At 30.3% G+C, this 15,393-nt stretch overlaps 1 protein-coding gene across 1 annotated transcript; it reads right to left on the bottom strand.

The window, feature by feature from the left end:
- Nucleotides 1-9,630: 9,630 nt before the first annotated feature.
- On the bottom strand, nucleotides 9,631-10,518 carry LOC128200982 (uncharacterized). Its single transcript, XM_052896383.1, has one exon. The coding sequence runs from the start codon at nucleotides 10,516-10,518 to the stop codon at nucleotides 9,631-9,633; it is 888 nt and encodes a 295-aa protein (XP_052752343.1).
- Between the last annotated feature and the right edge of the window lie 4,875 nt (nucleotides 10,519-15,393).

Below are 15,393 nucleotides of genomic sequence, written 5' to 3' on the forward strand. Positions count from 1 at the left end.
GTGTAGCCCTATACAACTTTATCGAATGTAGTGTGATTTCAACGGAATTAATCTAATTATCACTAGACTGGGGAGAACTTGCACAAAAGTCGTTCGCATGGATACCTCTGTTCCACTCGTGTTTCTGCTGTAGAGCAGCTGTCTTTTCATGGCTGTTTTTGCTTTGACTGATGAGGTAGGGTAGTGATATGTTATAAGGTAAGCAGGCATAACATCGCAGTCAACAGGAATAGCAACGCATGAGGGATATCATAGTGTACTTTGTAATGTCCATGGCGTAGTTCATGTCTATATGCGATAGTTAACGCACCTGGGCCGTACAAAAAAAATATTGAATCTAAAGTTACTTTATTTTTTCATGAAATTACGTATGATATTGGCTTAGGTGCATTGTGCTAAATAAAATTTTTAATTCTATTAAATAAAGTTTATTTTAAGTCGACTGAAGTTCTATACTTTAAATCTAAATATGTGTTAACCCACAGAGGATATACACCTGAGAGAATACAATCGAAGTAATTTGAAACAAACTGGCATTTTGATTAGATACAAAGCCTGGTACTATCTAGTATCTAATAGTCCTAATTGGATATAGTCTGTTGGAAATTGAACATCTGGCTTCCATTTAATGGATCATGTTGTATATAATTGAACCGTTTTCGCGCAGTTAATGGTTTTTGGTTTGATTTGGACGTACAGTGTAGGATTACTTTCATTCTTTTGATGGATCCAAAATACCTTTTCCGCACACTTCGTAAATCACGTAACTCTTAGATATATTATAAATTGTTCTAGAAGTTCTTCATTCGTCTGGTTTTGTTTGTTTTTGATTGATATGTTACACAACATACTATGTTATCTATGGTACTTTTTATGTCCATAGGCGACGTTTACCATTTTCCATCGGGTGCGTCTTCAACTTTCTTGCCATTTCAAGTTGCATAAAAAAACAATCCTGTATCCAATTCTAACTAAAATGCGTCACAGAGTTCGTCGCTGGAACACGGAGGGTTATAGATGCCGTTTTTCTTTATGGAATAAAAAAATGTTTATTGCGAATCAAAATTTGTTTTCAGGCAACCCGATTCCGCTTACTAAATTCTAATATTTTCAAACAAATATTTTCAAACATTTCAGCTTTATTCGATGTGTGGGTCCTAAATGAATGGTTGTAATAGATTTCGCTGTATTTTTTTACATTGCAGAATATACTTATCAGAAGTTCATAATATATACAGATAGATAAATAGATACCTTTTATTGTTTCCTCTAAAAGATTACAATAACAAACTTATTATAGATACAAACAATTACAAGAAATGATCACAGTGAGAAAACAATTGGGAAGCGTTCTCGGAACGCGATCTCTTCCAGGCAACATTTGGTTGGAAAGGAATAATTAAATTATTAATAATCGAAGGAACGATAAAAATTCTGTAATTTGTAAATGCATATATAATTAATTGGTGAAGTAGAAAAAATGTGTAGCCAGTCAATAGTTACGATTTTATTATAATATATAAGCAGACAAAAAATTTGGCATACATTACAATCTTTTACACAATAGAAGTAGACTCATTACCAGTGACCTAATAAGTACTATATCTACACATAGATCACAAAGGTCGTGAATTCGACATTTGCCGGATTAAAAAGTTAGTGTCTTAATTTAAAGTTCTAATTCTCTTTACTAAAACTAAATGTAATTACAGATCTTAATTACAGTGAAACAGATATTTGTATTTAATAACAAATTCCAATTGTTTTAACCTTTTTATTCATTTAAGGTTCTGGTTCACAAGAAAGTACGTGTTCAGAACCAATATGGAAAAAATCCTTTCATTAAAAATGAGTCGTCAAAACCTTTTTTAAATATGCCGAAAATGTGCAGACATATTATAAAAAAGGAGAGCCTACTTACTCATATATTTTTGAGGTATTATTGCCACCATCCTTTTTTTTTTAAGTAATTTTATAGAATAATACGCACGCACACATACACGCACGCACGCACACACACACGCACGCACGCACGCACGCACACACACGCATTACGCACGCACGTACGCACACACGCACGCACGCACACACACGCACGCACACACACGCTCGCACACACACATACACACAAGAACAAGCACATACACGACCGCATTTATTATCATAAAAAGACATGTTTTCTTTTTTTATGATATGTAAATTTTTTAGTATTATTGTATAAAAGTAAAACAAAGTAAAATTTTTAATGCTGATTAAAAAAAAAAAAGTAAATTGTAATGATTATGAAATTTAATTATTGTTGTGAAAGAGCGGTTTCTCCTAACACAAACAATCTTTGCTTAACAGGAGATACCAAACCCTGTAATGTACTACCTTTGTATAAAGAAATAAATTTATTATTATTGTTATTTATTATTAGATAACCAAATTTTAGGTTGTATACCTACACTAGTTCTTACCCATGACATCGTTTATGTAACCGGACCATATATAATATTTTTCACCACCTCAAATGATACATATGTATATATCAAATTGAGCTGTTAAATAGCCAAAGGTTAAACAACAAAAAAACAAAAATAAAAACAACGTTAAGCTGTCGTGTGGTTCCAGCATAGAATAGGCCACCACTTTTTTCCTGTGGGTGTCGTAAGAGGTGACTAAGGAAACTTAACGGTCAAGGGATGGGCAGCAGCTTCTCTCTTAAAACATTATCAAAGCCTAACTTGGGTTGACAACTCGCCTGCACAGCGAGGGAATTACTGGCAAAATCCACCTTATAGGGGAGATCTATGTTCAGCGGTAAATACTTAACGGCTGATATAATGGTTAAGCTACCTAAGCATACTTATAAAAAGCATTAAGTAAATCAATAAAGAATTTAAATCTAACTTTTCCATTGAAAATAAGCACTTTTAGCAGTTGAACTCTGAAAATAACAGGATATTATAACTTTGAATAATTTTATGCGAGTAAAGAATAGGTAGTATTACCGTGGCTTAGGGCTTTAGAAATACTTGCAAATGTCAGTTACATAGTGCTGACAAAAGCGAGTTAATTGCTTAATTTATATTCTACTGTAGCGCTGAAATAGAGGTATAAATCGCCAGGAGAGATTTCATGCCTTTTGTATGTTAATGATTTTATATTTTTATGTAACCAATTGATATTTTTTGGTTGTTTAAAGATTTATAATGTAATTAATCCCTATACGTATATACATATGTAGTTGTACAAATGTTTTTTTATAGAATGAAAATGGAATAGTGTACTGCCTGATTTTATTTATATTAGTAAAATACTAAAGACAGTTGTTCACATCGTAAAGAATTCAATAGAAGTTATCATAAATGGTACTTACTAAATATTACTATAATACTAATGGGCATGTTAGTCTTTTTTAGTAATAATCCCCTCTCTCTTGATTAATACTGAAAAAAAGAAAATTCGAGACAAAGTTGTACCAAACCGTCTGGCCCGTGTTCTTTTACGTGGATAAATACGTGCCAATCAGTGGAACGTTGTTAAAGTAACGCACTATTCACATTTTTTTTAGAAATTTGACTTTTGTTAAGTTACTTCTCTGACGAAACATTAAGTTTATAAAACTATTAAATATTTCACACAAAAAATCCGTCCCTTAAAGTTAAAGCTCTCTAAAAGACTGACTTACATATTTTTTGTTATAAAGCTTTAATCAACTACTATATCAAATGAATTATTCTTTTTCATCTGATAAATAGTACTTGTAGTGCTGCTATTAAAATAATAACTGCACGTGTTTGCATTATTCGAATTCTAAGAAATGGATTATAATTGAAACTTTTGTATTGCTGTTTAAGCTTATTTTTACTTATTGGTTATTATTGTTTAGTCATGGATATTTTGGAGTAAGTACTCGTATTTATTGACACCACGGTTTATCTAGACAGAAAAAGAGAGACAGAGAGATAGAGAAAAATGGAGAATTTACACCACATGTATAAAGACTGAATAAAAATAATATATGTATGTACATATAGGTATTCTAAAATATTTATTATCTAAATTTTAATATACAATTTATACATAAATTTAAACTATAATAATGTTTAAATAATATTAAATTAGTCCTATTGTCGACTTTCTGAATTTTGGTCCATAAAACTCTATTAACATGAGTGTGTTTCGCCATAAAAAAATTTATTCTTGTGGTTTCGAATTGAAGGGTGAGATATGATAATGTAATTACAAGGTATGGAGGCATAACATTTTAGTCCTTAGGAAAAACGAGGGGTGCTATAAGCGTCACAGTGTATTATGCCCATGGTGCTGCGTATCTCTATAAGCTAAAATTATATTCTATGCTATGCACAACGCTTACTGTTTTCCACTAGGTGACCCGTCAGCATATTTATCATTCCAACTTTCATACATTTAAATATGTAAATAACTGAAAGTAATTTAAAGTAGAATGTAAATCACTTTATTATTTTATTTTTTATAAAGTATTGAATTATGATACCGTAAAATACACCTTCAGATATACATATACGTCTACTGCGATAATCGGCACGTCACGTCTGTCTAGGCCACGCAGCCGTTTGTGAATAATGTATGCACTGAATCGGGTCACCTGTTTTTGTGATATGAGTATGTTCATTACACAATTCCCAAGTCTCAGTTGCGGTTAATTGAAGTATGAATTCTGGTTAAACTTAATGAAAATGTATTACATTATACGTTACGTTTTGACATGTTTATTGCTGAACTTATTGCAATGGTTATATGCCACGACTTTTATAACTGAAACATTAGTATTCTACGCTTTTATACAAGAATATGGGGTATAACAGAAAAGGCGATATATATTATAAGTTTGTAACGTAAAATATGAAATTTATTGATTGTATTTATGAAGCTAAAGAACGTTGTTTATACTTGTAGAATAAATGTAAAAAAATGTATTAAATCAGTTACTTAACTAATATTTAACATTTTATAAGTGGTCGGGCTGTTAGGTAGTTTGAATGAGTTTGTAAATAATTATACTTGAATAGTAATTACATTATGTCTTAATGTAAAATTGAATCAAGTAATTGTAATCGTTTTATTGAATTTATTTCATCATCATCATCATATCAGCGGTTAATTGTCTACTGTTGAACACAGGCCTTGAGGATATCAAAAATCTCAGCTCTATTTTAATAATAATAATAATATTTATTTTATACAACTGATTCGATACATACAGCACGATTCAAGTATACACATAGATCTCACACAACGTGATGGCTTAACAACTAGAACATATTAAATCTTAAGATCAGACCAGAAAAATAAAGAAAGTACACTAGTCATTCTGTGAAACAAATAAATGACAATCGCCACCCACCAATGTTAGTTTTTTACATCAAAATAGACAGTACAAAAATGAAATGAAATGTATCTACTTTGTAACATCAACGCCAAGTAACGTGAGGGTAGTTTAGGCAACGAAAATGTTTTATGATTATGAACATATTTTATGTTTATCGTACCTACTCATAAAGATTCTATTTTATATAATGCAAAGGTAATAATAATATTTTTTTTATTATACGTATGTACGTACATATATTATGTAGGTACACTAATGCCTATTATTTAACCAAAGTATTAGAGACATCATTTTGTTTATTTCTCCGATCCTTTCCCATAGTTTAAATGAAACTTAAATTTAAATTCTTCGACACTAACTAATTTCAAGTTTATATGAATTTAGATTTATACAAAGTGCTGAGGATTTTCTTCTACCCGCCGTATTAGTAGAAATACTGTATCACTGTCAAGTATGAATCCATGTTTGTGACAAGAAATGTAAACAACCAAAGACAATTTCATCCGTAATAGTTCAAAAGTGAGTTAATGCTTGATTGCAATAAGGTACAATATTGTATACACTGTGCTGCATTTTTAGAACATAGTAAATGCGCAACTTTAAGATAATTCATTGTTAGAATTGTGTACATAACTTTATACGGATATGTATATATAATCAAATGCGCATGTATACATAATCGTCACAGTATCCTTTTTATGAATTTGGACTATTTAATTGTTTTTAAGTATACATTATTTTATTTATGACTAATAACTTAACAAAACTATAATATATAACTATAACCAAATAACCAAAACAAAACTATAAGAGACAATTAATAAAGATTAAATATAGACATGCATGATTGTGTTCAAGATTTATATGTACATATTATGTAAAATATGCGTGTGTGCGCACGCACGTGCATGCGTGTTGTGTGTGTGTGTGTGTGTGTGTGTGTGTGTGTGTGTGTGTGTGTGTGTGTGTGTGTGTGTATGTGTGTGAATGTGTGTGTGTGTATGTGTGTATGTATGTTTATTCATACTCTCATTAGATTTTCGGTAGCATTATTATCCGTTTCCAATAAGTAATTATCAACTATTTTTTTACACAAATACGTAGAATACTTATATATTTCAACACATGCTGATACTCTGTTGTATACATATGGTCCCAAAAAGCTTATGAAATTTTGAGCAAATCTAGTCTTAAAACCAGGAACATAGTATATTTTATCTTTTCTTCTCTTTAATGTTTTTACGTCAGTTGGTAATCTGTGTTGGAACACAATTAAATATTTTATGTACAATTTACGAACTGATAATATTTTTAGTTCTTCGTATAATTTATGTGTAGGATACATTATTGGCTTAAAAGTCATAGTCTTTAAAACAGCCCTATGAGCCCTCTCTAATGAAGTTATAAGGGATTTAAAACAGCCTCCCCATATACGAATACAGTATAAGATGATAGATTGGCATAATGAATTATATATAACTTTTAATAAGTTTAAGTCACAGACATTTCTAATGTTTTTGAAAATGTATATTTGCTTACGTACTCGTTTTGTCAATAAATAGATATGTTCCTTCCATGACAAATTTTGGTCAAGAATTAAACCAAGATATCGTATGGAATTTGCCTTATTAAGACGATAACAATTACATATATTAACGGTATCTCTACAATGGTGTACCTTAATAACTATGGAGTCATTAAGAGGTTGAGTGTTATTTTTTATACTAAATGTCATAAATTTGGTTTTTTCTTTGTTTAATGTTAGTAGGTTGTTATTTAACCACTTTATTATTATGTTAAAAATTTTATCAGCGTCTCTGCCTACTTTTATCCAATTTTCACCAGATATCATAACAGCAGTATCGTCTGCGAATGTAGTGATTTCAACATTCGGTGAAGTTAATCGACACAGGTCGTCAATGTATACAAGAAATAATGTAGGTCCTAAGACACTGCCCTGTGGTATGCCATAGGTGTTCTGTTCTTCTTTACTAATGTAATTATCTATTTTAACCGCTTGCTTTCTATCTTGTAAATAATTTTTAAAAAGTTGTAAAGGGATACCTCTTATACCTTTATTTTCAAGTTTTTGGAGAAGTATTGGTATCGAAACCGTATCAAATGCTTTCTTGATGTCTAGAAATATGCCTAAGCATTTTTTATTAGCGTCTAGGTTTGACGACACATATGTTGTAACACGCTGTACTGCATCAACTGTGGATCTCTCTGATCGAAATCCATATTGATTAGAAGAAAGTAAATTTTGTTTTTCTAAATAGTTTATAAGTCTGTTATTAATTATTTTTTCTATAATTTTAGACAAGCTTGGCAGTAATGAGATTGGACGAAAGTTAGAAATACAATCACTGTCTCCTGATTTATATATAGGAATAATAATCGACTTTTTTAATGCATTAGGGAAAACGCCGCTGGAAAAACATAAATTACAAATTATTGTAATAGGAGTTGTAAGTATCGAAAAAGCACTTTTTAGAAAAGATGTGGGAATACCATCCCATCCCGTTGAAGAGTTGTTTTTTAGTCCTAATGTAATATTTTTTACTTCCGTCTCATCTGTTGGTAATAACATAAATGAATTACCAGCCGTGGGTGTGGTATTTTTTAATTTGGAAGCTAATTCATTCTCATTGCAGTTGGTTTCGTCAAGTACATTCTTAGCTAAATTAGCTCCAATATTCGCAAAATATGTATTAATAAAGTTTAACGAAATTTGGGGACTAGATTTTAGATTGATCAATTCAGATGAGTTATTTTTAATTTTATCCAGATAGCAGAGATTTTTAATTATGTGCCATTGCTTTTTGAGGTTATTATTATATTTATATAATTGTTGTCTATAATATAGTTGTTTTTGTTTTTTTAAGAGATTATTGCATGTGTTTCGATATCTACTATAAGTTATTTTGAGAATCATATTATCAGGGTCTTTTTTTAATTTTTGTTGTAAATTATTACGATTTCGTATGCATCGTATCAACCCTGGAGTTATCCAGGGTTTAATAATTCTTTTCTTCCTAGATATTTTGTAAACTGTAGTGTGCTTCTCGAAAGCCTTATTTATTTCTGAAATAAAAATATTTGTAGCCATATTTACATCGTCAGTCAAAATTTGTTGCCAATCAATGAATTGCAACTCTTTAATTGCTTCTTCATAGTTTACTTTAGTAATTGTAGGTATTTTATTCTTTCTTGAAATTTGTGTCTTTTGTAATGTTGTTAATATACTACAATGGTCAGTTATTGAGGTATTACAAACCATTGTGGTTACTGAGTTTATCGTTTTCACAAAACAATGATCTAAGCAATTTTTATCACGAGTAGGTAGCACGTGTGATGGAAGCAAACCATGAGATGCAAGTAGGTCCAAATAATCAGCTGTTTTAGTGCTGTTATTTTCGGGTTTTATATCAATATTTATATCGCCTAAAAGTAATATATTTGCATGTTGTTTTAATTTTGTGAGGACTTTATCCAGTGACTTCAAGAAATTTTCAGTATTTTGATAGGATGGAGGTCTATATACACAAATAATAGCAAAATTATTTTGGAGTGTGAGTATTAGACAGTTTGCATCTACTATATCAGTAGATTCGCTTACTTTAACAATTAAGTCGTCTTTAACGAAAGCAACTACACCATCATTCTGATTTAAATGGTTTTGTGTAAAATATGAGCTATAGGTCGGAATTTTTGGTATAATAGAATCTTTGTTCAACCAACACTCAGTTAGAATAATTATATCTTGTTGAAAGTTAATACGATCCAATAAAACAGTAAGATTATCAAAATTTTTATTGATGCTACGTATATTTTGTGTAAAAATATTAAGAGCGTTTTCAGAAATGGGCAAAGACGTACCATAGAGCTTCTCTTCATCAACAATCATTGCACTTCCGACATTGACACTGGAGTCAATGTCGTCTAATACCTCTAGTGTATTATTCATTATATTTAAAGTCAATAATGCAGTATTTAATGAACATAAGGAAGTACAATATTGAATCTTCAGATAAGCATTGGATGAGAGCTTTACTTGTGTGTGGTATATAAATGTAAATAAAATGTGGATATAATATGTACGTATGTAAATGTAATGTAAGTGAACTAGTTTGTGTATGAGTATATGTTAAAATGTAAGCAACAATACATGCAGTATCCATAAAAAATAATCTGAAATTAACAAAGTAAAGTATAAAGTAAAAATAAATGTAACAGTATATAGTATTACGATTAAGAATATCAGAGCATAGTCAATTTTGTAAGCCTGGTAAATCCATTTTTAATGCCTCAATTTGGGTTAACATTTTGACATGTATGGTAGGAGTATTATCAGGTTTTTTGATAAATACCTTACCATGTTTTATCCAGCAAAATTTGAATCCGTGGTTTTTTTTCAGCATTCTGGCCTGATAGTGAAGTAACCTCGTATTCGAAGTGAGGAGTTCCGATATAAAAAGTGGTCGTTTTTCTCCTTTTAATCCTAATGTTAAGCTATTTAGTTTATTATCCTCATGATCTATATTATATTTCTTTACAGCTGCTAAAATTTCTTCACGTGCTTTTATAGTCTGATATTGAACAATTATATTATGCTGATTTTTCCCAACTTTTTTTAAGGAGATTTGCCGTACTTCACTGTCATTTAGTTTAATCTTTAAGGAATCTTGTATTTTTTTAACAATTTCTGGGAGTTCCTGCTGCTCAATTATATTAACATTGCGTATTTCAATTGAAGTAGCGTTTTGGATACGTAGGCTTTCTTCTAATGTGTCTTCCAAATTCTGTATTCTCTTTAACATTATTTCATGATCTCTAACGACAGAGATCACTTTGTTATTTAGATCACTATGTGAAGCCGTTATTACTTCCAATTTTTCCTCAATTCCTTTCTGTGCCTTTACTATAGTTCTGTTTTGTTCTTTTATTTCTTCCAAAGATTTCTGTAGTTGACTATACATACAATCCTGGTTTTTATTCATATTAGACACCATCATAATTAACTCATCGCGAAGTTCAAGACTGTCAATGTCATCACGTTCTTTGCGCTTTCTCAAAGATACAAAAGCATTGTCCGTTAGATTAAATAAATCGGATTGTGATGAAGATCTTCTTTCAGGAGGCGAACGTTGAACGGACATGTTTTGTCTTAACTCGTAGCATATACTATGCAAGCACTTGACGTCAAAGTATTTTTTAGTTAAAGATTATATTAAAGCTGCAATCAATTATCGACACAACACTGGAAATAATTAGGTGTAAATTACTTTGTAGTGATTTTTAAATTTATATTAATTTTACGGGACGCAACTGCTCACTACAAGAGCCGGACGATGAAGTTACTGTATTGTTGCGTTGCCATTTGTAAACTTCTGTACGTTTTGTGTGAGCACGACATCCTTTGTTGTTAAGAGTTTTCAAGCAGTATTCGTTATATACTAAGGCATCTGAGGTATCTTATTCTTGATCTGATTTTGACAATTCTTTTATCTCATTGTCATATCAGCTTTTAACTGTCCACTGCTGAACCTAAGCTTTCCCCTAAAGAGGTTTTGCCAGTAGTTGCCACGCTCGACAGGCGGATTGGCAACCGCAGTTAGGCTTTGGAGATGTTTTACGAGAGACGCTGCTGCCTATCCCTCGTTCTCTTCTAGTTGCTTCTTATGACACGACAAAGCAAGGGGTAGCCTATTCTATGTCAGGACCACACGGGATTTTTTTTTACATACTCCTGTTTTATTCAATCATATATAATTTGTAAACGATGAAGCTACCGGTTTGATTGAAAAAGAAAAAAAAAAATTATACGAAAGAAAATGTAAGTGTAGAAATGCGATTTCGCGTTCTAAATTGCAATATTTTTTAAGAAATATACCCATAAAATAACTCTTTTTTCATTGCTGTGTTTTCTCATTACTGAAGTTGCTCTTTTTTGCGGAACAACATGTACCATATTACTATGTTTAAAATTTTCAATCTACCTTATTTCATAGCGAATGAACACGTTCTTTTGTAAATGAAATGCTAAAAAATAAATTAATTTATTATATGTATATATTTACTTATTTAACATATTATGCATATATTTATATTAGTATAATTATATGTTACAATATGTGAAGATATTAAGTATTACTTTTTATGCCCTCTTTTCACTAATGCACCACCTACTTATTTCTCGGTTTGCTCAATGGCTGACTGGTAGAGAACACCGACCAGTCTTAAGTCCGTCAAATGTATATAGAGTTTTACTGTGCATTAAAGTTTAAATAAATAAATTAATTAAAAAAATAATTAATTAGAAGTACATATTACGTTAAGGTGCTATGGTATGTAATTTCGCGAAGTATATATGTGTGTTCACGTGGCTTCGCGTAATTATATTGCACAAAAAGGTTTCACGGGAAATTGAATAATTGCAGATCTGACGTAAATAAAGTGGATAGTATTCCTGGAAGTGACACACAATGGCTCAGATAAATTGTTCTTGAATAGGTATTATGTTTATGCTTTTAGTGGATGTTACTTGTATAGTAACTATGCATGAACTACATATCCTCAATGCGCTATTATGATGTATCTTACGATCATGTAATATTTGTATTTAAGTCCATTAGTTACATAATAAAATAAAAAATAAAATTATATAATATAATATTATATTTTAAGTATTTAATAAAAGACTATTGTTAAAAGACTTTATCTTTGACGTAGTTACATAGCTATACGTTAAGCTATTTATATAAATATATGTAAATAATAAAATCTCCCTACTGGGAGATACTCAAATTAAAAGTAGACTGCATAGTTAGGTGCTTCTGTCCCACCAGTAGTATTTCTGGCACCAAGTGGCTATTCTTGTATGGTTGTATTTCGATTTAAAGGAATATGGTAATTTATATATATATATATATATATATATATATATATATATATATATATATATATATATATATATATATATATATATATATATACACGGTAGATGCAAAGAAATAAAATATGCTTGAGTAAAAAAGCTGGCACAATGGCATCATCTGTAATAACTATGTCATATTCTTCTCTATACGCAACGTTTACCACTTTCTATCAGGCATGCCTCTTATTTTATTGTATTCTTCGTATAGACGATTTAAACACAACGTAATGTAACTTGACGAATAATTGACACAACTATTAAAAACTATTGATATCCAATAGTAATATAAATAAAAAATCAACTAACAGAATGAATCGTTTCGATTTGTTACTAATTTCATAGACAGTGCTTCTGTGAAAATTATAAACTAGTTGTATTAAACAATTAGTTTACTTTTTCATTAAATTCCATTGAAATAGACTACAGAAAAGTAAAAGTTATATACTTTTACTCTAAAAGTATCTATGTTAATAGATACTATATTACCCTTAAACAATACAGGCCACCTACTATTATGTGAGGGATTAGTGAGTGTATACTATATACAAAAAGAACGATCCAAAAATAGCCCATAGTGACCTACTTCATAAGTTGCCCGATCGATTTTAGGCGTTTTCAGTTGATGGACTTAGCCAGGTTGATAGACAAACACGTGTTATTAAGGCAGGTGGGGTTATTTATAATTCATTTCTCTGTCTTAGGCCTATAAAATGTTTAATTATTAACATAGATAGATGTATTATTATAAAATTTAATAAAAATAACATGATATGATCGTCATCTAATACTGATTTATGATTTTGTTTAGATTTTGTGTCAAAATTAGTATGTAATCAACATGGGAAGAATATCGTTTACAAAGATTCATAAAAATCAGTTTGGATTTGGCCAAGATATATATGGACTCAAAAAATATAATTGAATGGCATACAGAGAACTTCCTTCTTTTTGAAGTCCTTTAAAAATAACATATTGATACTGTCTTCTTTTTTTAGTAGACTGGTAATTTTTTTTTATACAATTTAGAATGGCAAATAAGCTGACGACCCACCTGATGGAAAGTGCTACCCCTCGCTTATAGATCAATCACCAAAAATATTTAGGTTATTACTAAAGTCATTAGAATATTTACATGAGTTTGATCTTTTCTTTTAACCCTTTTTTCGTCGCAAAAAACATTCAGATTATATTGTATGTCAGAACTACTTCATTTTCATCCTTTACATAAAAGAAAAAAAAAGAAGTTAAACTAACGTTAGAGTCTAAAAAAACTCTTCCTTATTTATTGTTATTAAGAGACAATCTACTTCTTATTACTAAGTACTTTTTATATTAAACGATTTTAAAATTCTTGTATATTAAGTTGACTGGTAGAGAATGCTATTAGCGGACTTTTGTATCATATTTTCATTTGATCAATAAAGGTATTTATATAAATAAATGTTTACATTAATGAAGGCTTTTTTATTATTTTTATTATTTAAAAATGTTTAGTATTCTATGTACGTTATCTTTAAGGCGTGTTTGTGACTCGAAAGAGGTGGCGTGTTTTTAATAAATGTATGCATGTGTAAAAATTCTGATGAAACCATTTAAAAATAACAAAGTAAAGAAATCTGAGGCTATAAATCTTATAATGATTTATTTATAATGTTACTAATTATTCCAATATTGCAGTATTATCAGCGTGAATTACAATATAATTTAGACTGATTGTAATATAGAATATTTATTTTTTTAATAAAATTTCATTAAAATTTGTTCAGACATTGTACAAAAAAGAATCAACACCTTTACAAGCTTTCACATTTATAATATTAATTAAAATAGGATGAAGAAAATATGTAAATCAACAATTTTGTCTTTAACAGAAGGCAAGTAGAAAACTTATTGGATACTTCCTGGACTGCCTTCTTAGGCTAGAGCTTGATTTATATTTTTTTCTTATATTATATATTAGTTTATTTCTACCTTGTAATCAATAATTGATTTTTGTATAAGGGGAATAGATACAATTACGTCATAAAGTCTTTCTAAGCTTCTTTGTTCATAGATAATTCTACACGAATGAAATTGCATATTATAGTCAGTCAATTACGTATAAAGAACCTACACTGTTCCCAAATATAAAGCTACGTATATTATCGGTTAGCTCACCTGCGTCACATCCACATCCCCGGTTTATATTTGACCCTTGATCAACCCCAATTTAATATCGACAACAACTAACCCCTTGAAATAGACCCAATTTTATGAGGATATTGTCAACTTAACCAGGATACATTTGTTTAGTTTGTTATAGAAAATTATTATTATCAAAAATACCTTGAAAGATAGCGTTAATATCTTAAAAAGTAAGTAATAGGATCCCTATGGGAGCCGTCAAACACTTCGTTCGTGTCGGTTCGGGAAATCGTTTCTTTAGTTAAATGACTTGAGTCCCTTAGGGTTTCGCTAGAGAATTAGACAGCATCAGTCTCTTAAAAATTATATACAGGTGTGTATTAAGATTTGATGTGTGAATAGGCATATGTTCATCAACTTGTATATTTGATTTTCATCTATTTTCCGAGGCCTGTGAGAATCAGTATATATAGTATCCTATTTGTTATAACCTACTAATGTATTAAATTTCTTTCAAATACGTTTAGCCTTTTAAGTCTGATTGAGTAACAAACATCATATTTATAACTAGCGACCCGCCCCGGCTTCGCTCGGGTGCAATGTTAATACTACCTACTATAGAATGTCCTTATGAACACCGTTTACAGCTTTTTTGTCATTAGACAATACAAACATAATAAAGTGCTATAGGGCGAAGCGCGGCCTTCGGCACAGTACGTATCGCTGCCCCACTATGCCCCTGCATTTTAAATCTGTAATATCTTCGGAAATATTGATTTAAATTACATAGTATAAAAGACTATATTGATCTATATTAAATGGACAATGTGTTTAAGGTACTTAATTAGATAAAAGTTAATGATGTAATGCTTAAAATCACTTCGTAAATAAGCCATTTTTTCCCTTAAAATGTAAAGGATAAAAAATGGTTATTGTGGGTTATCCTTAAGAGATAGACACATACCATCTGGGA

This window comes from Galleria mellonella, unplaced genomic scaffold, assembly GCF_026898425.1.
Source record: "Galleria mellonella isolate WM207_F2 unplaced genomic scaffold, CSIRO_AGI_GalMel_v1 utg32, whole genome shotgun sequence".
Classification (NCBI taxonomy): domain Eukaryota; kingdom Metazoa; phylum Arthropoda; class Insecta; order Lepidoptera; family Pyralidae; genus Galleria; species Galleria mellonella.